We start from the raw sequence: 26,524 nt of genomic DNA, 5'->3' as shown, positions 1-26,524 counted from the left end.
AGTCTGTTAGTTGATGAATTCTGGCAATCCTAAGAATTAGGTCAAGAAGAAGTAGAAAATTTCACTGGTTTCGTCATTGGCTCTGGGTATAAAAAAATGCTAAATATAAGCCAGGCGAGGTGGCTCACTCCTGTAATCCCAGCACTTTGGGAGGCCGAAGTGGGCAGATCATGAGGTCAAGAGATGGAGACCATCCTGGCCAACATGGTGGAACCCCATCTCTACTAAAAATACAAAAAATTAGCTGGGCGTGGTTGTGGGTGCCTGTAGCCCCAGCTACTCAGGAGGCTGAGGCAGGACAATCACTTGAACCCAGAAGGCAGAGATTGCCATGAGCCAAGATCGTGCCACTGCACTCCAACCTGGCGACAGAGCAAGATTCCATCTAAAGAAAGAAAAAAAAAAAGAACTATGGCTGAGAAAGTGGCATGGTGCTCCTGGTCCTAAAATAGCCACTGGGCCCCCCCCCAGTGTTGACCTCCTGTGCTGGGTGCTATTGTCCTCATGTGCCTCTGGCACAAGCATTCTGTCAGAACCCAGTGTTCTAGGAAGAAAACAGGGGATTTAAGATCAAGTTCAGATCTATCTGCACAGCCAGCTGTTAATTTTAGAGAACTGGCCTGACCTTGCAAAGGAACTGGGAACAGAGGCTGCAAGGTGGGGAGACTTCCACTAGAGGGGAAGATGATCTCAGTTTCTCAGTCTCCCCCTCCATCCTCCCCACCTGTTGATTATTGTAAAGCCCCATAGAACTGTGTGAATTATGGAGGAAGCCAAGGAAATCTCATCTTTGGAAAAGGCACTAAACTCTCTGTTAAACCAAGTAAGTGTTGGGGATTCAAAGTCCTGATTTATCATCAGGACTTTGTCACTCTGGGCAACAGAATGAAAGGGCTCTCAAATAGAGAACAGAGAGTCCTGAACACTTGGATAACTTTTCCAGAGTGATATGTGTTATGTGTAAATGGGATGAAGTGGGCTAGAATGACCTTCCAATGACTGTTTTGGAGACACATTAAGGAAACTTGCTGAACATCCTATACCCTTAACTTGTTAGAACATTGGGGAAGTAAAAGCAAAAGCAGTAAGTGCAGCTAAAGTACAATGCAGAGTGAGTGAGAAGAGACTTGCCAACTCCTTTCTCTGTTATATCTTCCCCCCACCTTCACCCTTGAACCCCACAGAATTGCTCCTGTCCATGCCCCTGGCTGTTCCCAGTCCGGACCAGCACGTCCTTCTGCTGGACACAGGAAATCCCCAGACTTCATAACATGTCACAGGGCCCCCTCCCTCAGGTGGCAGATCTCAATACTGATCACCCACATCACTGTAGGGAGTGGTGACCTTTTCGGCAATGGTCCCATGGAAGAGGGAAGCTTTATTTACACCATCAAGGGCCCAGGGATGATCCACAGTCTGTGTGACTGCTGTGTGATTGGTTTCCAGACATTAGCTTTAATAGGAATCATAGGAGAAGGGACAGAGTGGCTACTGCAAGGGGTTTTTTGTTTAGGGAGAACACACTGTGGAACTCAAACTCCGGGTATGCACTGAACTTCGGCAAAGGCACCTCGCTGTTGGTCACACCCCGTGAGTTCTTGTGGTTTACTAATTGTCCTTTCTGGAAAGAAATCCGATGGGACCTGTTGAAACACAGCTGAATTTAATTGCTTTGCTTAGCATGCAGTTGTTAACTATGTCTGATGTGTGCGCAAGATATGAATACATGTTTCCCTGGAGGCTGGATTTGGTTATCAGGTCTCGGGGCAGTTTGATAAATTGTGCTAATGCTACAATCACTGTTTTTCAAAGGTCCACAAAGCACATTGTGACTTTGGGAAAGGCAGAGATAAGAAACAAAGCTTTGTGATAGAGACAGAAACAAGCCCATGAAAAGGGAAGCTACCAAAGCAATGGCATAGCCAAGGAAGTGTGTCCTCAACAGATAAGTGGCAAGGACCCTGTTGAGTTGATGCTTGTGTCGTCTGGTAGAATTAAAAAATAAAGGCGAGTGAGCTGGGCGCAGTGGCTCACGCCTGTAATTCTAACATTTTGGGAGGCTGAGGCGGGTGGATAGCTTGAGGTCAAGAGTTCGAGACCAGCCTGACCAACATGATGAATCCCCATCTCTACTAAAAATACAAAAATTAGTCGGGTGTGGTGGTGGGCACCTGTAATTCCAGCTACTTGGGAAACTAAGGCGGGAGAATCGCTTGAACCCAGGAGGCAGGGATTGCAGTGAGCTCAGATCATGTCACTGCATTCCAGCCTGGGTGATAAGCGAGACTCCGTCTCAAAAACAAAAAGAAAGAAAAACAGAAAAATAAGGCGAGTGGACTAAGGACTCAAGTGAAGGGAGGGGCAGCAGGAGTTCCAAGCTTGGCATGGCTTTCTTCCTTTACGAGGATAGCAGAACAATGTAACTTTTTCTAGAGAGAGAACAGAACCCTTGAGGTATCACATGGATGGGCTTGCTTGTTTGGATAGCCCCCTTCCTCACTGCAGGTTCCCACACGGACTTCACCCCCTTACCTAGGCTGGCCGAACCAACCCTATGGGAGAGGCAGAGAATCCCAGGACTAGGGAGGGCCTCCCCACATCCACTAGATTATCTGTAATGAAACAGAATATTTATCTGAGTTGTGAAGCTGTCAAGGAGCAGGTAATCGTGATGGATTATAAAAAGCAATATTGAAAACTGTACAAGCTATCTCCACACCTGGAGAATTCAGTGGGTTTTTTTGGTTATTATTGGGGTTTTTTTCTGTTAGAATTACAGAAACAGGGGTGCTTTCCTGCAGGCTCCCTATTTGCAAAAATGTCTGCCATCTCACATTTCAATAGTATTTCATCAACAGTTCTCTGCACATGAACCAGCTGTGACAATAAGGTAATGTGGCTGATTTGTTAACAAATCGAGTTCACACATTTCAATGAGTGGCCCAGTCAAAGCACTCAGCTTGAAGCATCCAACACTGTCCATTGCTTGCCCCTCACTGAAACCACCCTCAAAGGCCAAAACACTTTCTGTTTGTAGCATCCATGATGGCTGTATCTTTTAAAGGTGGATTTTACTTTTATTGATAATCAAAATCCTTTCAGAACCAAGACTATTAAATTTAGGGGGAATCGACTAGTTACTGATACTGTTTTGGATCCAAAAATAGATGTGACTATAAAATAATGTCATGGGTTTGTTTATGTGGCTCATAAACTGGCTCTCAGGGGGAATCCTAGATGGAATATTTCAGAGGGTTCAACAGTCATTTGGATATTTAAGTCCTCGTATGTTTGCTAAATCAGCCTCTTTAATTAATAAACACGCATAAAGATAGCATGAGATTGAAGAACTTTTGCAAACTCAGACCCAATAGAAGCAGTGAAGACTTTCTCTATAAATTAAGATATGATCCCAAATAAATTACTTTTAGAAAAATATGAGGTCAAGGGCTTTCAATGGGGAAAGTGCATGTAATGCCGTATTTATTCATGGAGAGTAAAGCTGCTTCCATAAATGGTAACACTGCATTGGTTTATGTAGAGACTCATAACACTGTGACTACCTCAGGAACCTACAAATACATCTTTGGAACAGGCACCAGGCTGAATGTTTTAGCAAGTGAGTATTACAGACAAGACAGGCTTCATTTTAAAGGTTGTTGGTGTTCATGTTTGAGGGACAAGGGAAGGTAGGACAAGGGAAGTACCCATGTAAACTGCGCAAGCTAAAATCACTGCTATCTGAAGTGGCAATTCTGGTTCCCTCTACTCTGGGCAGGAGGGGTGAAGGAGAGCTCTGAGGTTTACCATGATGGACTTGCTGCCAATTTCATAAGAATTGTATCCATCATTAGAAAAATGTTTATGACTTGAAGGTCTCGAGAAACTCCTGTAAACACAACAGGAGTTCTGTGTTCTTTATTCTCTTCTTTTAAAACTATATTGTCACTTTACAATTTTTACTCATTTTTCTGCCTCTTTTTATGCCCCTCTCCTCTGTGCAACTCAATGCTTCATCTGGGCATTCATGTTTTGAGAAATCATCTCAAGGGGAAATCATGTCCAGATCCTAGCATGTCACTCAAAGCTCTCTAAAATCTAGGCCCTTTCTGTTCTCCAGATTTATTTCCAGCAATTCCCTTTCATGAATGCTCTGCTCCAGGAAAACTAGGCATCTGCCTCCCTTGAATATTTACACATGCCCACACCTGTACCCTGTGTCCATAAATCACACATCTTGGACCCACCACCTAAAACAGGCTGGCACAGGTGACAAAATTTGGTTTCACCGTCTCTCAGCCTTGAAACCCAGCATAGGCATTACCAGATTTAGTTTCATAGGAATGGTGTGAAAAATTATATCATTTTTTAATTAAGCAGGCCAAGGTAAGAGATCCATCAGACAAAGAAGCAAAGTAGGGAGGAGAGAGATGGCTTCTGTAATGGGTTTGGAAAGGAGAGATCTGTCCCTGAAATAACACTAATATAATCCAAGTCAGAGATTTACAGGCTGCATGTTTGTTGGTTTCCCTTTGGAGTGCTCCATTCCTAATGCCAGTTGTTAAGCCCCTGGTCCTCAATGCGGCCGGGGCTGAGGAAGTAGGAGGAGACCATGCTGGCCACTCAGTGGTGGTGCCCATGGAGTTTCGGGCTCAGACTTTCTGTAAGGTACCTCAAAATTGAGAGAAGCTCAAAAGGATCATGCAGGAAAAATGGGAGAAGCCAGCTTCTTAGTCATAAGAGGATTGTTTCTGATTAGTCCTTGAGCTGTGTTATGTCCTGGGGAAGGGACGGTAAGAGTGGAAAAGCCTCTCCTAGGACAAGGATAGGAAGTGGTGAAAAGTCCTTTTCCTGGTGACTAGCAAAGCAGGGGATGAAAAGATCTGGAGTTGGAGTCCAGGGTGGATTCCAGGGCAGACAATTGCATAGGACTGTCTTGAGTTCTGTGGATTGAAAAGATTGGGCATCCCTTCAGATGTTCCTGAGCTGACCTTGATCAGAGGTGCCTGGCTCGAGTACCCAGAAGGTGTGATCAGCACGCCAACCCCTCCTGCCAGGTGGACCGTGACAGCTTCCCTCAATCCCTCCCACTGTGACAACAGTCTCTCTGACTGCTTTTGCTTTGGTGCTGTGAACATAAACTGTCCCTACTATGTCCAAGTGAGGTATATAATTTTCAGAACCCTGGAGAATAATTATCTAAAACAACAGTGGATATGCTAGGATTTTGGCATTCAGTATTCTGGGCCTGTACGGGAAAACTCTTTCTTTAGAACATGTAGAAAGACTATCCTTTATTTATCCAGTATGGAAACAGTCGTGAAATCCAAACTGACACTGGGATCCTGTGCCAGGTTATTACTGTGACAATTACTTAATATTCTCTGTGCTCACGATATCGCTCCTTCCAGAAGATCTTTAGGGAAAACTTAGTTCAGTTTCTAGGAGGTTTTTGCTCAGCTGAAGATCACTGTGTGAATAATAATGCAGGCAACGTGCTCACATTTGGAGGGGGAACAAGGTTAATGGTCAAACCCTGTATCTCTGCTGAATCCATAATGAATGCTCTAATTTCAAAAGGAAGCCATAGCACTGAGCTCTGTTTTCTATTTTGTCTACTTAATTTTTTTATATTAATTATAATGGTTACACGTTATCAATACATGGCATATGTATAAGTGAAAATGAACATACATGTAACTACCTGGCATGGGAAAAAAAGGTGTTGGAGAAAAACAGATTTCTTGTCCTTTTTGTCTTAACCATTTGGGTCAGAAAGTCTGACTGAGTAGAACATGGGCTGGGTGAGCACTGCAGTGGGGGAATCCTTCTCCAGCGGCTTTGTCAGGATTATGCTCCTTGCTGGCCTGGTCAGAAGGCAGCTTTGTCAGGAGGTGGAGGGATGAACTAGTTAACCTCAGAAGAGCCTTTCCACCCTGAGCATGCTGTGAATAGACCGCCATAATAAACAGTCTTTTCTGCTGCCTCTGGCCAGGGTCCCAGCTGGAGGAGAATGCCGGCCAGATTTGGGGATTGAAAGGGATTTCCTGATACACATTGGCCTGGTCGGTTTTGGTAAAGCTTTCTATGACTGTGTAATGCTGGCAACAACCGTAAGCTGATTTGGGGATTGGGAACAAGCCTGGCAGTAAATCCAAGTGAGTCTTCATGTTAACTCTGTCAATCCTGTCTGTGCAGTTTGAAATATCTCAGAAATTGCCTCCTTCTTTTAGCCCTGATGTTTAAAATATCTAGTTATGGCTAGTGTTTTCTTCCTGTCCACCAAAGCTGAACCCTTGCCTACCCCTCAATCAAAATAACCAGGTAGAGGGATCCAGATGAGCAGGGTAGGAAGGCCATTGGAGTGTTCAGCTGTTTTCTTAGAGAGCAAATATATTCGTGCATTCCAAAAAAGCCTGTCTGGGAGCACTGAATATTACAGAAGGTGAAAGTGTGCAGCACATTTCATGGCCGCTTTAGTCTGCACTGTGCCAGCCTCACCGTGGGCCATTGGTAAATACTGCTGCTTTCCAGCCAAAGACAGGTCAAGTGCTGGGAACTCTCAGGACTCACAGCCATGCTCGTGATCATGCTAGAGCACATCTCCCCAGTGTGGATTATCCAGAATGACTCAAACTTGCCATATAACTCCTGCATCTCTCAGTTCTCTTTGGCTTAGAACCTTATTGTGGATGTGCTAGAGGTAACAGGAAAGGAACTGATTTCATCCTAATTCTGGCCTCTTCTGAGAAGTTATTCTCTGCAAGAGTCTTCAGGAGCATCTTACAGACCACCTACACTGTTCAGAATTTTGTTCCACACACCAAATTGTGTTCCCAGCAGTGTTTGCTGTGGCTTTGACTGAAGCCAGGTCCTGAGTCAGTTTTGGAGCTCCAGGCTTGGCAAAGCTGGATAAGGGCAAGGGGAGTTGTCCACAGAGCCAAAGGGCTTCAGGAAAGACATCTTGGATACAGACATTAATGAATTTCTAAATGGGCTTCTATGTGCTAACCTGATAAGATTCTCTGGGGAGAAGGTCATCCTTACCTTTGCAGCTCTAAATATAAGACACATGCAGAAAAAAAAAAAAAAAAAAGAATGGGAAATGTCTGTTACAGTGCCAAAATGAAGATAATGGGTATAAATATTGGATTTGTTTTAATATTCAGTTTATGAAATGTAAGTCTTTCAGAAGAACTATCTCGGATATATTTATTAGGTCAATGAACTATTTTATCAATGTGACTGGTATACAAACTTCAAAGGAGAACCCAAAATGGCAGGCAGGGGAGAGTGGCTAATGAAAGGTATGGCATAGAGGTTAAGAATATGAATTTTGGAATCACACTGTTCAGACAAATCCTAACTCTGCACGTTACTTAATCTCTTTATGCCTCATTTTTCTCATCCGTAAAATGGGGATGATAATAGTACCTAGCTCACTGAGATGTTATGAGATTTAAAGAGCTAATACCTATAAATGGACCTTGCATGGTGGCAGGTCAATAGAAAGTTTTCAGTTAATATGTTTTTATTGCTACTATGTCAGGTTGCTGGAGGGAAGGGAGAAAAATGGAAATGATCCCCATTGATAGTTTTTGTAAAGTACAGCATTAGAGTGTGCCTCTAGCAACACAGACAAACTGATCTTTGGACAAGGGACAACTTTACAAGTAAAACCAAGTAGGTCTGGATGTTTCCAAGTGAACTGCAGTTATCCACTGCGTTCATTTTTTTGTTTAATCTTCTCTGTCTCAACTTCTAACCAAAGACTCTTACTCTTAGGTTATATTTTCCTTTTAAAGTAAGTAGAACGTGTGTAAAGTCTGGTTAATAGGGTCTTTTCTAACTCACTTGGTTTCAGCTAGAGGCAAAAAGAGGGGTGTATTGGATCTGGAATTCCTAGGTTAAGGCTGAGAGAATGTCAGTTTGGCTGACTTGGAAGAAATAAAAACATCAAATGTGGGTGGTTCACACAAAAGAAGGTGATTTTTTGTAATAATATACCAAAGTAGAATCCACCTTTGTGACCACCAGAATTATTCAAGTTCTGTCTTCCAAGGAGAAAACGGGCAGCATGGAAATGGTATGTTTTTGTTTGGGAGAAGAAAATGGGGAGAGAGAGAGAAAGGGGACTATTCGTTGTTTGGATTGTTAAGAAACATGGAAGACAGCACTTCTCGTTGGAAGGTTTTTCAAAGGTTATCACCAAGCAGAAGTCCAAATGTGTGTAACATACCCCTGGCAAACTTTATAGAAGAAGGAAGCTGGGAGGAGTGGCTCTCACCTGTAATCTCAGCATTTTGGAAGGCTGAGGCAGGAGGATCACTTGAGGCCAGGAGTTCAAGACTACCCTGAGCAACAGTGAGACCTCCATCTCTACAATAAATAAAGAAATAAAATTTTTTAAAAAAATAGCCAGGCATGGTGGCATGCGTCTGTCATCCCAGCTACTGAAGAGGTTGAGGCAGGAGGATCACTTGTGCCCAGGAGGTCAAGGCTACAGTTAGCCAAGATCACACCACTGCACTCAAGCCTGGACAACCAAGTAAGATCCTGTCTCTAAAAATAGATATTTAAAAATATAAAATAAATAAGTTAAATAAGGAGGAAGGAGAGGAAGAAAATTTAGCTTAGTAGGAAAGTGTTTTTGTACTGGGCAGAAACACTGTGTCAAACTGGGGTAAACAACCTCATCTTTGGGACTGGAACAAGACTCACCGTTATTCCCTGTAAGTCCTTACCACTTCACAAAAAAGCTCTTAATCTGTAATGACGAGTTCTCACATCCCAGACACCTAATGAATTTCTAAATGAGCTTCCATGTGTTAACCTGATAAAACTCTCTAGGGAGAAGGTCACCCTTACCTTTGCGGCTCTAAATGGAAGACGTGTTGTAAGCAAAATTGGGAACCATTAATTGCAGTGCCAAAATGAAGACAGTGGTTACAAATATTGGGCTAGTTTTAATGTTAGGTTTATAAAATATAAGCCTTTCTGAAGAACCATCTCGGGGTACATTTATTAGTTTGTGTCTATACAGCCCAATTGTCCAGTTACTTTGATTAATGTTGGTAACTGATCCAGGTATTTAGGGACTTCCTTGAGAAAACTTCTTTGTGCTCAAAACTGCATGAATTGAATGTCACATTACCTAAATAATTGCCAAATCTGTTTTACTTTGTGCTGTATAGACTCAGCCTAATAAAAACAAATGCTGTTGTGCTTTTTCCCAGTCTGTCTCCTCTCCACACAGAAAGTTTCCCTTCTACTAAACGTCCCTTCTACTAAACAGCATCTCTTCACACGAAGAAAAGATACCCAGCAAGCCATTTGACTTATTGCTGCTGCTATTTTGCATTTATATGACTCCTTTCCTTAGAAGAGATTAAGACATTTTATACGACTTATTAGCTAAACAGATTGACAGCCTAATTAGGAAGAGCGAAACAGATTCTGAGTATCTTTTTGTGGCTGCTGTTCCTACCCCCTCGTGTGGAACATTTGGTCAGATGGCTCTTTGAGACAGAAATAAGACAGGGACGTGGTCTCTGTTTGTGGTGTGGGGCGTCTCAGCTGCACCTAAGAGGTTGTCACAGGAGGTAGAACAGTACTAAATAGGTCAGGGCAACTGACACAGCCAGGAAAATTTCTTTCCCCTAGAACTTGTGTGTGCTCACCAAGCAGAGCGTGACTAATTTTGACATTCGTTGTTAGTGTGTGTCTACCCTTCTTGCCTTAGTTTTCAGACCCTTCCTCTCTAGATCCTACTCCTTCCATCTCCAACTCCTGTATGCAAATCCCTGCTCTCTCCTTTGAATTCCTGACTGCTATGCCCATGCCCAGCACCGGCACCCCCACGCACACTGCTGCCTGCCTCTGTAACCATACAGAAACCAGCTGTATTTCTGAGGAGTTTCCTAGCTCCTTGAGTGATCCTCAAATGGCCCAGGGCCCTGAGGGAATCTTCACTGAGGGTTGGCCCCAGCAGAGCCCCTGCAGAGGTGGAGGTGGCCACCAAGGGACACAGACTGCCTGCATGAAGGCTGGAGCTGGGCCCAGGATAAGGAAAAGCCTCAGGAAGGAAGTGCTGACACGAAATAAGGAATACCATGGCATTCATGATATGCGTGTCTGAATCTTCTCTCATGCCTGAGAAGCTTTAGCTTCCACCTTGGGACACAAAACATGTGGTTATGAAGAGACGACAAGGTTTTTGTAAAAGAATGAGCCATTGTGGATAGGCTTTGGGAATGTGTTCCATTTCGGGTCCGGCACTCAAGTGATTGTTTTACCAGGTAAGTATATCTTTTCTCATTTCTGTGGGCTGTTATGTCTGTAAATCATATAGAACAGTTCTTCACACACTCACACACACACACACACACACACACATTTTGCAGTCACTGATGAGAAACAGTCTCTGGGTCTACCTACACAGTCATTTTTACCATTAAGATGGTCAAATTCATTTTTTAAAATAACTTTGATTGGTTCCACTTAATGCTGCCAATAGCCAAGGGCATTAGCATGTCGTGGGAACCTAATCTATGCTCACTCACTGCTGTGGGAGGACAATCATTTCTTCTCCTCCCCTGGCAGTCAGACTTCAGAATCCAGCTGACCTTTTCCATGCCTGTCTCTTCTGGCAGATTAAGTGGTTATTTCCACTGACTTTCTTGTGGAAAAACACACAAGACAGATATATTCTCCTTCAGTTTTTACTAAGAAAGCTTTGTGGTTATTATTTCGACAATAAACTTCAGCTAGCATAGTCCCTGCTATTCATGTTAATAATACCCTGACTTGAACCATCATATTTTCCCCCACATTATTCACAATGCATTTCAATGCTGCAACCCACCGTGCCATCCTCGGCCCTTTTGTCTTCACAGCATTCTCTAATAAGGTAAACAGGGTCATACATCATCAAACATATGTCACAGACAGAAAAGCTGACACACAGACAAGTTAAATAATTTAAGTCAAACCAAAAGAAATCATACCTGGGATTAGAGCTTGAGATTCCCTATTTTCTTACAGTGAACTGTCTTAAGCTATCACTTAATGCATTGAAAACATAATAAGCACAGGCCATAGACATTTTCAGAAGATGAAACTTGACTGAAACAAAACCTGACTGTTTGATTGTTTTGATGTTTTAAATGTATCCCCAAATCTTCTTTGCTATTGATAGTCATTTGGTGCCAGTGACAGGGAAGAGCCAAGGGGCTTAGGAGGTTTTTGTAGATCTCAGTATCACTGTGTCTTATGATGCCAACAAGCTCATCTTTGGGACTGGGACCAGATTACAAGTCTTTCCAAGTAAGTACTAGAAACCAAGAAGCCATTTTGAAAAGGTGTTTTGTTTTTCTTTTTTTCTTTTATTTTCTTTCTTTTTTTTTTTTTTTTTAAACGAAGTTTCTCTCTCTGTTGCCCAGGCTGGAGTGCAGTGGTGCAATCTTGGCTCACTGCAATCTCCACCTCCCGGGTTCAAGCGATTCTCCTGTCTCAGTCTCCCAAGTAGCTGGGATTACAGACACCCACCACCACGCCCGGCTAATTTTTGTATTTTTAGTAGAGACGGGTTTTCACCACGTTGACCAGGCAGGTCTTGAACTCCTGACCTCAGGTGATCTGCCCACTCCGGCCTCCCAAAGATTACAGGCGTGAGCCATAGCACCCAGCCTGAAAAGGTGTTTTCTATAAACAGGCACGTTCTCACGGCACTGCAGGCCACCCTTTCCAACTCTGAGCTCTGTAGGGGTCTTTAACACCTATAGCTGCAGAACCCTCTTTAAACCAATTAATCTATATGTGAACAATTTAACTTATATGTGAACACCATGGTGCTGACTCAAATCTTAGCAGCAGTGAAAAGAAGGCACTAGAGCATCAGATGCATTATGACTCTAAACAAATGATCTGTTTCCCTCTTTTGCATTTTTATTTAAAATATCAGGGAAGATGAAGCAAGTTCAACTTCTCCAATTTGAAAACTGTTTCTGAATTATGCTTCCCTTGTATGCAGAGAGACCTAGATTGACTTTGGATGTTTGGTCATTCGATTTCACAATCTGTGTCTGGAATCTATAATGGGCAAGGGAATCAAATGTAATTAAATGAGCAAATAATCTTCAATAGCCAATATTCCTACGTTGTTTCATTGTTTTATGTGCTTTGCTCTAGACTTTTTATCTGGGCTTTATCTCTAATAGGATCCCCGGAAGGACAGTGAAGGTTTTTGTTAAGGTTTTTGTGTCTGTGTGGATAGCAACTATCAGTTAATCTGGGGCGCTGGGACCAAGCTAATTATAAAGCCAGGTAAGTCTCAGAGATGTGACTGTAAGGGAGAGGAGACGCTAGTTGAATAATGCACAAAATATAGCATGCACATTATATTTTTAAGAACAATTCAGCCTGCTGGAGACAATGCACTCGACCCAAATGGGGTCTCCACTCCCAGTGAGAAGCAATGTCAGCCACCAACTCTTTTGTTTGGGATAGTAGCTTCCGGAATGAATAATGCTTAAGTAGCCCTCTAAGAGAGGAGAGCTGGGTTGTTAGGGAATATCTAATTCCCTCTGATATGGTTAAAACTCTTTCCCAAGGACAGAACCAGCTTCATTCCATTGGAAGACCAAATTCAGAGAAAAAGGAAAGGGTCACAGCCAAAGACTGTGAAATTTTCAAAGGTGAAAAATAGCAAGTCTGCAGCTCTCCTGACATCCTTGCCTCAGGCTGCTGTCCCACGTGGAGAGCAGATGCCTGCAAAGCTCTTGGTCACTGCTGGAGTCACTCAGGGTTCTGGGCCTTGGGATGTAACTTAAATGACAGTGTCAGGGCATGTCAGGGGAAATATGGAGGCTGCAGCAATGCCTGCAAGTCAGCTTTTGCTGCACTGGGACTGAGATGTTCTAAGTCTGGAAAGCCGCAAAGCTGTCCTCACCCCATCCTGCCATGCCCCTCCTTAAGGGTTAGTGTAAGGCTCTGAAGGACTGTGTGAATTATGGCGGTAGTGGAAACAAGCTCATCTTTGGAACTGGCACTCTGCTTGCTGTCCAGCCAAGTACGTAAGTAGTGGCAAGTGTCAGGTGGATTCTATGTCCACTGCAAGTGGGAAGCGACAGCCACCCTTTGGTGGAAAGGAGGTCTGAAGGTTGACTTTGTTCACTGCCGTCATCTCTTGCCTGCTGTAATATAGCAGGCTGTCCAAATTTCCCATTCTCCTGAATGGCACACCACAGTCAGGGAAGGGGAAACATGCTAATTTTATGATAAACCTCAGGGGACAAAAAGACTACTGTGGAAAAATTTAGTTGAGAAAATCGAATTGTTCTCTACTAAATGCTGCAGGTTTTATGCTTCTGTGAACCCAATTTCCCAGTCATTCATTGAACCTGAACATAACTTTACCTGGGCAAATACAACCTCTGCTAACCTATTTATACAATTCTGTATAATAGAATTGTAAGTCCTATAGAAGAAGGCTGGTCCAAACGCCTTCTTCTATAGGCCATGTTTTATTTTCTTTATTTTTCAAAAGAGACTCCAGAGCCATCCTTGGGAAGAGTGCTGAGAAGTCAGGCAAGTCTAACTTCTAGGGGTTGGGTAGGGGAAAGAGAAGGCTAAGGGTAACTTAGCTCAGTATTAGAACTGTGATCCACATATCTGTCACTCTATTTCCTATGTTTGCTTCCCTTTTGTTTTCTCTGGAATAAGTTCTTTATGTTTACTTTGGACACCCACTGCTCCCAGGATGAAAGGAGAGAAATGAGATCAGTTTTGAACGCTTCCTCTTGAAATGTAAAGAATCAGCAAGTTACAGTCATGTTGGGGACTTCTTCTCTCTCCAAGCTTAAATTTCTATTACGTAAGCCTTACTTTTAACCAAGAAAGTCAGTGACGTGGTATCACTGTCTGGAATGCTCACCCCTCTCTCTTTTCTCCAGATACTCCATGTATACTAAAGCTCAGCCAATGCTCAGCTTTGTGATAAAGGAGCTGTTGTGTGTCTATCTCTGCCTTTAGGATGCAATCCTTTTTATAATAGAAAATGTTCTCTTCTCCCATTTATTTCATGCCTAGACTCTCTACCCCTTCCTGGCTGAAACAGCACATGGGTCCATGGTGGAACTTCTTTGGGGAGAAAAAAAATAGGACTGTTTAACTTTTGCCACTCTTCCCTCATGAAACGTTTTTTAGGCTATCAAATAAGCATTATTACGCATTGAGAAGGCTTTGAAATAACTTGATCACTGAGTCTGGAGGTGAGCTGGGATGGCTCTGTAGCTGGAAAATATCCCTGTGGGTGTAGGAATGTACCATCCCTTCAAACTTGTGTGTCTAGGGCTGAGCTCACACATATGACAGCAAGAGTTGTTAACAAACTAGATTCAGCTTTGGCAGTTTTATGCCTAGAAATGCAAAAGAATTTTAAAAGCTCATAAGTCTGGTATTTTTAAAGGAGAAATGGTTTGCTTTATGTTGCAGAACCAATTTTTCTTCCTATCATAAAAGGCCAATTTCCAGAAACACAGCAAAAGCCAAAAAAAAAAAACAAGGAGAGTCTAACTGCCCCCTCACCACAACGCTATGCGTTTGGAAGGGTTTTACCAGGGGTTTCAGTAAAGGCAGGAAGTGCTGTGGAAATAACAATGTCAGAGTCATCTTTGGAGATGGAACTCAGCTGGTGGTGAAGCCCAGTAAGTGGCCATGTTTTATTGATATTTGACCAAACAAATAAATCCCGCGAAGTTAGTGGAGATTTAATTTAATATGTAAACAAATGTCCTTCTTGAAAAATGACTGTTGCAAATACATGAAACATGCATGACTATTGAGACTAGAGCAATAATGATAAATAAAGGCAAAATGAGACCATCCCAAATCACCTTTAACATGGTAGCTTAGCCGTCTTTCTTCTAGAGAGATATGGGGCTATGAGCTATTTACAGCCGCAGTGTCTGTTAAACTGGGTTCTGCAATGATTTGTGTGTATGCTCTGATTTTAGCCACAGAACTTGTTTTCCATTCTATTAAAAATGAGACTCCATCTCATTTTAAATGCTACTAACATTTATAAGTTACCTTCTTTGTCTCTTGTGCCTGCATATATATTCATTTCAAAAAGATCTAATAAGAAACCCAAACATTGTCGCATTTTGACAAATGTCCACATTTAGTCCCATAATGTCAAATTTCACTAAAAACACAGCCTGATTATTCAAATGCAGTGGAAGAAGAAAACGATTCAGAAATGAATTGACAATCCCAGGTGGCTTTATAGACACCTAAAAGGAAATTCAGAGTGAAATAAAATGGCAGATATGATAGCATGATTTTTGTTTAATGATCAATTCCTCCATGGGGAATAAAACTTTTTAAATCTACCTCCTTGAAAAGGAGGGAAATAGGCATTCAAGAGCCTGGCATTCCCGGGTGTGCTCCTGGGGTGTGCGTTTCTCCACATTGCCATTTTGGAGACAACAGGACCCATCCAAATGTCCAACCAAAAAAATAATATTAAGAGGTTGGTGTCACCACATTGACTATTATTAAACCCTACAGCAGGTTATAATTAAGATTATGGAATGACTAACCCAAGGAGCTTTAAAATAGGATAGCCTAGTTTTAAATGGTTCTGCCTTGGGAAATGCTGGAAGACAAGGAAATGAGATAGATGACTCCATAGGTTTGTTTTAGATGTAGTGAACATACCCATCCCATGTTAATTTTTTTTTTAACGACTATGATAAAGAGCATCTTTGGGGTCAGGTAGACCATGAGGAAGGGTTGATGGCAATGGCATAAGGCTTCCATCTCTTGGTGGTGAGAGACCACATCCATGGACTGTGGAAGGAGAACATTTCCTAAAAGATGGGGATCCCTCTGGGCTAAAATGAATGAAGCTCATGACCTCCAGCTAGGGCAGGGCTATAGTGAGTACAGCAAACATAAGGCAAGGTATCCTCAGAATTTGGTGACATGGCAAATTCTAGAACTTAAGGCGTAGAACCAGGGTGAAGGGAGGGCTCTGTAATGCAGTTCCTTCTCAGGTGGAAATCCAGATATGTGCCCTAAGTGACCCATTCCTGCCCCATTTTTGTTTGGGCTCTGAAAAGTGGATTCCTAGCTCAGTGGCTGTCTGCCAGGTATTTTTTGCCTACAGTAACAGAATTATGTTTGATATTGGAAAGGAGTTTGTTGAATTGTTGCTTTTATAATTCACTCTCAGTGTCAAATGAGGTCATTCAATTTCCTCCCGCACATTTGCAATAAGCAGCATAAAATTCAAGCAGAACAACTAGAAGACACAAAGAAAGATGGCTGAGCCGATAATGAGGCCTGTTTATTACAGGAGAAGGAACAATATAGGAATCTGTTAAGTCCCATGAAGGTGAAATATCCATCAAAAAATATGTAGCTTTCCCCAAAAAAAAGTCACTAGGAGTTTTTGTTACGGTCCCAATCACAGTGTGAACAGAGATGACAAAATCATCTTTGGAAAAGGGACACGACTTCATATTCTCCCCAGTAAGTGCCATTTATGTGATTTTCTGATATTGACTCCCACTGAGTTTAAACTGTTGCGAGTGTTGAGTGGGAAAGTTTCTAAGACTTGTGGGTGACCTCTAGGTCCTGGGCTCTTCTCTTGCAGAGGCCCAGTCCCCAGCCTTTCTACAGCTGAGCCAAATACCAAATTCTCCCCTCCAGGACTGGAAAAGTTGCTACCAGTCTTCTGCTACCCAAATATAAATTATCTTTTTCATTGTTTATTAAGAAGAGTAAAAGAATCGTGACACTTTGTCCAGAACTTATTTTCCAGTCTTTCCCCCAGGCTTGTCCCCAGCAACCTTTGTTTGGACACATTGTTAAGCCCAGTGTGATTTTTGGCCCCAACTAAATTGATTTTGGAAATGACTCCAGCACACCTATGACCCCTCTCCTTCCACCCTCCATAAAAGATACATTTTTCTTTATTTGGCCTCGCTGAGATTCCTGGCTTTGATACCCCATGATCTCTCATTTCCCTTGTTCCAGGGATAAGTGAGAGATGACTTTCCAAAGAGCTACTTTCATGTTAAAGACAACAAAGATAGTATGCCAGCCAAGAGCAACATCTTACATTGAGCCTTCTCACCCTATGCCATTTTCCAAATCTTTTTCTTTATTTAGGATAAGTGACCACTCCTTTTTATTTCTAGTGCAGCAAAGAGTACATTGTGATGTCAGAAACAGGGATTTCCTTTGGAATATCTTTCACAGGCTAACAGTAAGTTAGAAGTCTGCAAGCAGTTCAGAAATGCATCTCCGGGCTACAACTCCATGTATAGAAGCTCATCAGCAGGGTAGACAGGCAAAGCAGAAACATTTTGATTATGCCATACTTCATAGAGATTCGGGGAGAAGTGTGCATATACATGCTAAGGAAAAACAAAAACTATGGTTAAGTGGGGAGATTTCCAGATGATTCTAACAGGGAAGAGGACCAACGAGAGGAAACTTCCAGGAAAACCACCAAGGCCAGGCATTCAGGGTTTTTGTTATGGAGGAAACCACTGTGGGAATTCAGGAAACACAGCTCTTGTCTTTGGAAAGGGCACAAGACTTTCTGTGATTGCAAGTAAGTGTTTCCAGCCATCCCTGATTTTGATCGGCAATGGCTTCTTCCCTTGAATTATTTTTCAGTGTACCTAGAATGCTTTTGTCCCCAAGAAAGGTTTGGAAGGAGCTGGGCCATTAGCGTTGAGCAGGAAGATGAACAGGTTACTCTGTTATAATTCAAAAGTCAACTGGACAGTCATGAGCGCACACAGAACCGGGCCCTGCACTGCACCCTGGCCTTGTTGCCTCCAGCTTGTTCTGAGCATACATCCTGACGCATTTCCCTCCTCTGATCCCAGGAGTCCAAAGCCCTGGGCAGAGAACCAGACTTCTTAGCCTGGGAGAAGCACAGAAAGGCTTGTCTGAGATCCAAAAGCCATTTTTAAATACATTACAGGTTTCTATTTAATGTTATTATTAATTTTGATTTGCCCAAATAATACATTAAAATTTCTCATTGTAAACCATTCAAATTACAGATAAAGGCCAGGTGTGGTGGCTCACGCCTCTAATCCCAGCACTTTGGGAGGCCGAAGTGGGCAGATCACCTGAGGTCAGGAGTTTGAGACCAGCCTGGCCAACTTGGTGAAACCCCATCTCTACTAAAAGTACAGAAAGTAGCCAGGTGGTAACGGGCACCTGTAATCCCAGCTACTCAGGAGGCTGAGGCAGGAGAATCACTTGAACCCGGGGGCACAGGTTGCAGTGAGCCGAGATTGTGGATTGCACTCCAGTCTGGGTGACAGAGTGAGATTCTGTCTCAAAAAAAAAAAAAAATTACAGATAAAGCCAGCATTCACCTTGGCCCCTTCCTTCAGTATCAGTTTCCTCCTCCCCAGAAGTGACCACTGAGACCAGCTTGGTGTGTTGTGATGAGTTTCCCTGTGGAATATGTTTATGTGAAATCCCATCTTCAACCAGGGAAGCTTGAGAGGGAAAGGGCTCAGGCTGCAGTTTGCAGGATTTCAATTAGATATAAGGAACAGTTGCTTGGATGTAAGGGCTGTCAGCAATGGAAAGCTTTATAAAAACTAGGAGCTCTTAATAACTAGACAGGTCTTTGGTCAGACAACACATTGACTGAGGACAGGAGGATGGATTCGATGACCTCTGAAAGTCCAGCCAGGACTCTGGAGGACTCCGAGGAATTGTCCGTTCCATAGCCCGCCTCTGTAATGCCCTTCTCTCTTGCCTATTGTCTGGTTGTTGTTAAAGTCTGAACTTTTGTCAGAGCTGCTCCTATGCTGTGAGTGGTCTGATTTTCTCAGCATTTCTGGGGTTTTTGCAAAGAAAGGAAACTCTGTGCATACTCTGGGGCTGGGAGTTACCAACTCACTTTCGGGAAGGGGACCAAACTCTCGGTCATACCAAGTAAGTTCTTCTTTCTGGCTAATTATTCTTCCCAAGAAGCCTGTCTTCCATCATGCGGAAGCTGTCAAAACACAGGTGGTGTTTTCTTTGCTTGGTTTGTGTTGGGTGGTTAGTGATATCAGTTGGAAAACAAGGTTATTAATGCACATATTCCCTGGGGCATTGTATTTGGACATTTAATATTCATGTAGTCTCTCCCTGTGAAAATATGTGAACCTCCACGGAAAGAAAGGTCCAAGGAAAGTAGCAGGGAAAAGGCAGGAATTGGATGAAAATAGCCAAAGAGCCTGCAGGAATACAAACAAGGCAGGATCCCAGGAGACAGAGCAGTAGTCACTTCGAGTGAATTTCCCAAGAGGTGCTCCTGCCAAGTCCCATTCCTTCAAGGAAAATTACGGCAAATAGAATTGGGTTGGGGAGTTGCTAGTTATTAGTATTCCTCCCACGTTCTAACCTAATTACAAGGAGGTTGTTTTGGCCATGGGCAGTCATCTCAGGTTTTGTTTTCCTGCTTTCCTCCCCCACCTCCACCTGTCTTTCTAGAGGCCTAAGTCAAGGTTATTGCAATAGCACTAAACACTGTGTAACACCAATGCAGGCAAATTAACCTTTGGGGATGGGACTACGCTCATTGTGAAGCCAAGTAAGTTGTGTTCTTCTTTGCCTAGGCCTTCAGGGGCAATCAATCAAATCATTAGTTTGAAAAAGACTTTAATCCTGTGCATCTGGTTGGGCTCTTTATTAATGTTCTTTCCCCGGGCCAAAGAGAGTTGATTCTCTTCTCTGCTTTAAAATGAGATGTGAGTGCATGTATGCATGCAAGTGTGCACACACGCACGCCCACATGCAGACTCTTGCTCTAGCTCATGGTAAGGGCTTCTCAGGAGCATACACAACATTTTGAAAGAAATAGAGAAACAAACAATAATGAGCCAATGAAGCTGTCAGGAAGGTTCTCCACCACCCCGACCAGGCTTCCCAGCAGGATCTCTGGCCATATAGGATGTGCTCGCACTATATCGGATGGTCTAGGATGGGAAATGTCTCTCTGTAATTAATTCCAAAATTTGGCAACCCTTATTGGCAGAAAGTACTTCTCATATCTAAGTTTGATCTCCCTGCTGCAATTTAAATATCTACTTGAAAAGAACCACTAGAACTTTGTACATCTGGATTGAGAATCAAGTAAAGTAACTGCCACAGACTATGAGGCTCAGCACTGAGCCCACCTCCGCAGCACCTCTGACGTGTCTTGGGTCCCCTCTGGACATTTTGAGCTTAAGTAATAACGGATTAAGCAGGATAGTATGAGCTTTGGAAACAGAAAAACCTGAATTCAAGTCCTTGCTCCACTACTTACCTGGCTGTGTGACCTTGAGCAAGTTACTTAATCTCTCTGAGCCTCAGTTTCCCGATCCACAAAGTGAAGATAAAAATATTCCTACCTCATTGAGTCATTGTAAAGATGAAATAATACAGCTAAAGTATTTAGCATAGTGCTCAGAACATAGAAAAAGCTCATTAAACCCTCGCTATTAATAATAATGATAAACATCATCTCTAACCCACTGCAGAGCCTTTGTATCGCCCCTCGGGCTCTTCTGTCAAGGCTCCGTTATGCATCAGGAGCAGAGCTGGAATAGGGGGAGGGTGGAGAATGTCAGCCTATTCTATGAAATTCTTCACCTGGGATTTGAAAGTGGAAACAGAAAGAATCCTGACTAATTTAAATACAAAATCATCCAAGTGTCAGAGGCAGGGGAGAGGTTTCTGTAGAGAGCTGCATGGCTGGGACTCGAGGCTCCACACACACGCTTGGAGCAAGGATGCGGTTCACAGGAGGGCAGGGCAAGGGTTGCAGAACTGAAACCTTGTACTGCCCCATCACCAAAATGCCCCCAGCATGATTTCCTTTAAGGTGTCCCGAGCCCCTTCCCAAAAGACAGGCTCCCTGTGTGGAGGGGCAATGACAGAAGGAAGATGTAAACTTCATGGGAAAGGCGATCTGTCCCAAGGTTGTCCTTCTGCTCTTCGGTGTAGTGAAGCTCATGAGAAATATGGCTCCTGAAAATAGCCACTAAATGAAACTCTACAACCTGGAAGTAGAGGATCAGTAAAGTCTGCAGAGGTAAAATGAGGCAGTTTATTTCAAAGAGAAGAGGTTGAGGGCAAGGTGGGAGTTAAGTCACACATCTAAATTTGGGAAAGGAAGCATTAAACAGAAGATGGAGGAGCTCGGCTCTCCACCTCCACCAGGATTCAGACCACAGGACATGGCTAATACTGCAAGAAGGGAGTTAGGTTAGTGGTAAAACCTTTCTAATAGGTTTTTGAACAGTGAAAATTAGCTGTCAGGAGTAGTTGCCAGGGCACTTTCTCTAGAGGGTTTTTGAAAGGAGATAGACACCCTGCTATCAGGGGTGATTGGAGTGCAGCCCTGCCTCGAGGCAGGAGGAGAAAGGAGAGAACCTCTTTAAGCCTCTTTCCAGCCCCTGGAGCCTCTCTCCACGAAAAAGACTCAGGCTCATTAATGCAGAGCTGCATCCTTCAGGACACAGGGGGTTGCTGGGTTAAGTTTGGAACCTTTGCCTGCTTGGTGGTTCCCAAACTCCCTTTGTTCTCATGGCTTGACAGACAAATGAGCTGGCCTTTTCACTTTAAAGCCAAAAACACAGGTTCTGAGTGCTGTGTTGTTTGTGGTGTTGAGATCCCCAGGCTGGAGGGAGGAAGCTTTAGGGGGTTTTTGCTGAGCCCAGAAACACTGTGGGGATAACTATGGTCAGAATTTTATCTTCGGTCCCGGAACCAGATTGTCTGTGTTGCCCTGTAAGTACAGTTAAGTGGAGATAGAAAATGAGTCCAGTGCTCAGTGTGGGGAGAAGCTGCAGGGGCTTGAGGCCGGGGGACCACTGTGACCTCAGCAGTGGTGATGGAGAAGGAGGTGAAAAAGGAGTGAGAAACAGAACCATAAGGAAAATACAAAGAGGAAGGGTTCACTTTTTCAGGAAGGAAATCACAAGGCCGTGTGATGGTCACTGGAGGAAATGCACTCCATTGGAGGGTCCCTTCTTGGGGAGACTTGTGTTGGGGAAAGCTGAGCTGGTAGGATTTTGATGCTGAGATAATCACTGTGCAGAAGGACAAGGCTTCTCCTTTATCTTTGGGAAGGGGACAAGGCTGCTTGTCAAGCCAAGTAAGTGACATATAATTTGCATTGTGTGCTGAATATTATTATCTCCAAGAGGAAAACCTGCCCTCTTTTCCACAGGTGCCTCCTTGGGTCAGATGGACATTAAAGGTGTTGAGCAGACCAAGGCTAGTACCTCATCAAAGCTCCTTCAAGGATGAAGGAGCTTCATCCTTGAAGGAGCTTTAAGAGGTTGTGGAGGGGAAGAAACCCACCAGGACTCCACCAATAAGCCCAGCCTTGGGGCCCATCTACTCTGTCAGACTTGAATAAGAACCATCTGATGACAAGGTCTTCCTCAGAAGGGGACTCCAGCATAGTCATCCCCATCTGATAGATTTCAAAACTCAGGGCCGGGCACGGTGGCTCATTCCTGTAATCCCAGCACTTTGGGAGGCTGAGGCAGGTGGATCACCTGAAGGTCAGGAGTTCAAGACCTGCCTGGCCAACATGGTGAAAGCCCGTCTCTACTAAAAATACAAAAAATTAGCTGGGCGTGGTGGCAGACACCTGTAATCCCAGCTACTCAGGAGGCTAAGGCAGGAGAATCACTTGAACCCAGGAGGCGGGGGTTGCGGTGAGCCAAGATCACGCCATTGCACTCCAGCCTGGGCAACAAAAATGAAACTTCATCTCAAAACAAACAAACAAACAAACTCAGGCAAGTAGAGGCCAGTGATTAACCCTCTTCCAATAGGAACAGAACCCAAGCATCCTGAAGTAGTTTTTCTAGTAGGCTCGTGAATTCAAAACATCAAGTTATTTAAATGACAGAGCAACTGTTGTGATCAGCTGTCATTTGAGTAGAGCTGAGGACTGGGTCTGACCTTGGGTAAACTCCTCGGCTGGTGGGTTTCTTTCTATTCCTGCAGCGTCTAAAGAGGACGCCCAGGCTTCACTGACCCCAGCGGTCTGGCTTTCTGCCCCTGCCACCCAAGAGGTGCAGCTCTTGGCATACACCATCCTTAGTGTCTTGAAAGAAGAGAAATTAGAAGAGAAAGGGGGAAAAGCTTATATCTCATATCATGCAGTTGCCTCATTTTGTAGCAAGATTGTTTCCCCATGAGCAGTTTGTCTTCATTTAGCAGCTGTCTTCTCTGGGGAAGCCATTTTGTAGAGGTGTTTGTCACAGTGTGACAACTGACGGCTGGGGGAAATTGCAGTTTGGAGCAGGGACCCAGGTTGTGGTCATACCAGGTAAGCCCCATTCCCTGGAGCCTCACCTGCCCTTAATATTTGTCACGTAGGGCTGAGACTATGAGAAACACATCTGAAAGGAAGCCATTTCCCTGAACAGCAGTACCCAAAGCCATTAAGCAAAAATAAGAGATCAGATTGGTGTTAAATAGAAACGTTTTTGGATAAATAGGAATTCTCATTATTCTCTATCAGTCTCCTGTGTGAATACCCTTATTCCCCTTTTAAGGAAAAAAGTTACAATAAGCAGTATAGCCATGATTCATGCTGTGGTGTGGGAGCAATCTGCTGTGGATTTGGGGGTGGAGGATTAGAAATGTGTTCAGGCAGATTGGATGTGTTTTTGACAGGATATGTAACACAGTGTGAATTATAACCAGGGAGGAAAGCTTATCTTCGGACAGGGAACCGAGTTATCTGTGAAGCCCAGTAAGTATAAAATTGTATCCCTGGATTAAGCAATGTCTGTGGATTAAGGGCTGATTTAGACCCAATTATACACTGTGTGAAGAATGTTTAGAGAGCGGGATGAGCATCAAATAGTAAGCCTAACGTTGCCCTGGCTAGGATCTAGCATCTCGGTGCAAAATGGGCTATGTAAGTGTGTCTCTGGGAATTGCTCTTGAATATATGTGTTGGGGCTAAAATGTATGACTGGATACTTGGGGTATTGGCTGAGATCATATCCCTGGATTTATGTAGTAATTGGTGACAAGATTTCTAATTCCTTAACAAACCCTCTAAGGCACTATTCTATTTGGCTAAGATTGTCAATTTATAGAAGGGAAGAATCTTGTAAATAATGATCATTAACCAAAAGTAATGTGACTGAGGCTGGGCGCGGTGGCTCACGCCTGTAATCCCAGCACTTTGGGAGGCCGAGGTGGGTGGATCCCGAGGTCAGGAGATCGAGACCATCCTGGCTAACACGGTGAAACCCCGTCTCTACTAAAAATACAAAAAAATTAGCCGGGCGAGGTGGCGGGCGCCTGTAGTCCCAGCCCCTCGGGGGGCTGAGGCAGGAGAATGGCGTGAACCCAGGAGGCGGAGCTTGCAGTGAGCCGAGATCTCGCCACTGCACTTCAGCCTGGGCGACAGAGCGAGACTCTGTCTCAAAAAAAAAAAAAAAAAGTAATGTGATTAGCCTCTCTCAAAGTCTGAAAAACCACTTTTTAAAAAAAAGTTAACTCATGACTACTGAGGGAGACTTCTGTTTCTGAGACTTTTGGCCAAAAATCCATACAGCATAGCCTCACGGAGCAGAGAGAGCCTTGACAACCTTCCTTTCTGACTTTCTCCATGAGTGAGAAAACTGAGGCTCATTGAAGAGACTGATTCCAGTCCCATAGCCAGTCTATGGCTGAGCTATATCTAGATTTTAGGTCTCTAATTTGCCAAACCTGTCAGTTTGCTCAAACTTGAAGTTTGACGAGTCCGCAAGATTCATCTGACAAATATTTTCATGTACTTGCACTCTGCCAAGCTTGGCGTTGAAACCAGGGATCCAACAGGAAGCAAACTCAGTGTGATATTGCCCTCATGCAACTTACATTCTGGAGGTGGATTCCATGTTTCTTCCCGGATGTGACAGTGCATACCCTGATTTCTCTTGGGCATGACTTTCTTATACCATCATCACTTCCTTAGGAAATACTAAAACTAATTTTTGCTGCAGTTTTAAAGTCCTTTAGCAGATAACTAACACACATACCACTTTAGTCAGGGGAAGGGAAATGTCCCAAAATTGAAGTAGAAAACTAGGAATTTCTCTGATAATTGATTTTTATGAAGTTATTTTATTAATGTGAAATGAGTGGCCAAGTTAACTGGACAATGCCAGCTCTGTACCTACCTCACTTAGATTCTATAGACTCAGTCTTGGGAGGATTCAAGAATTCAGACAGTTCTCTGATGATGTAACCCAGCAATGCCCACAACAGAGGAGGCATATTCTCTATTCTGGACTTTGTGAGTCTCTGTGGATAAAAAAACTCAAGTGCTGTTTTGACACCTAAAATCACAGAGTATTTGCTCTATACATACATGGAAAATACACAGTTGATGTTTAGAACTTTGTAGTGGAAAGTGGAAAGCAAAGATCCCCTAAAACAAAATGGGATTGTAAAGACAAAGGAGGGTTCGTTTAGGATTTGTAGACAATTTGGCTACTCCAAACCAAACCTAAAGTGACAGTGACGCAGGCCTAATTCATAAAGGAACCACTGCCAACTATTTATTCAGTGCTCTGCCAACCTGGCCTGTTTGATCTGGTTTTTGTTGTTGAGCAAATCATAGTGTTTCTTCTGGTTCTGGCTGGCAACTGATGTTTGGATCTGGGACGCAATTGACTGTTGTACCTGGTAGGCTGCCACAATTAAATACTATTTGCACTGATTTACTAATCTATAAATGTATTCTGTACATGTAACTTAATGGGCCTGAGGTTGAAGATGGGGAGAGACAGCAACAGTGCATACTAGAAAGGGTAATGTGAGCAAAGAATTATTTATCAGAGACCAAGAAGAGAAAGAGAAGCCTTTTTGCTAAGGCTTTTAATGATAGGAGTTGATGAAAATGAATAGAAAAAATTTAATTTTAACTTAGAATAATTGCTGAATAATGAGAACAGATTCCATAAGGGGAACCTCTGTTTCTGATAATATTTGCACTAGGACCAGACTATATGCTACAAAAACTATCTCACACCAAATCTAGTTGGCCATTTACATTTCTAGTCTATTCTAGTAGCTATTTCTAAATAAGTCTTTAAACATAGAAGTGCCTATATTTAAGATATTTAAATGAGGCTCTAGTTTTGTAGCTCTCTGGTGCCCTTCCAGCAAAGCATTGCTGTAACACATTGCTTATCATTTCTACAAGTGAGAAAAAGTAAGCCCCTTGCCCTCCAAAACTGCATGAGTGTTATAATTACTTGGCTTAGACTGACGTCACTTCTATGTTATTTCTCACAACTGTGTTCATTTGTTGAGATCTGTTTAACTCCAAACTGTGTGGGTGTCTAACTGTTGGCACTAAGGTTTCTTTTCTCTTGAAATTGTCAGCAAAATATTTTGCCCATAAATAATGTTTCATCTAGACTTGCAAATGACAACCAACACTGCAGCCTCTTTTTTTCTCTTTTTCTTTGTTTCTTTTTTTCTG

General features: G+C 43.1%; 2 gene segments (V, D, J or C); both read left to right on the top strand.

Annotated features, from left to right (window-relative positions):
• Nucleotides 1–19,621, top strand: part of LOC105503812 — a 594,664-nt gene extending 575,043 nt beyond the window's left edge. The window contains 2 exon segments of the V gene segment in view: nucleotides 18,918–18,978; nucleotides 19,522–19,621. Of these exon segments, the coding sequence occupies nucleotides 18,918–18,978; nucleotides 19,522–19,529 (69 nt within the window).
• LOC105503813 overlaps nucleotides 1–26,524 on the top strand; it is a 908,479-nt gene that overhangs the window by 853,436 nt on the left and 28,519 nt on the right. Inside the window, 1 exon segment of the C gene segment in view lies at nucleotides 1,539–1,590. Coding sequence covers nucleotides 1,539–1,590 — 52 coding nt within the window.

The sequence above is a fragment of the Colobus angolensis genome, unplaced genomic scaffold, assembly GCF_000951035.1.
Source record: "Colobus angolensis palliatus isolate OR3802 unplaced genomic scaffold, Cang.pa_1.0 Scaffold88, whole genome shotgun sequence".
Taxonomy (NCBI): Eukaryota; Metazoa; Chordata; class Mammalia; order Primates; family Cercopithecidae; genus Colobus; species Colobus angolensis.
Note: the sequence above shows the minus strand (reverse complement) of the source record. Positions and strands in the feature narration are given on the sequence as shown.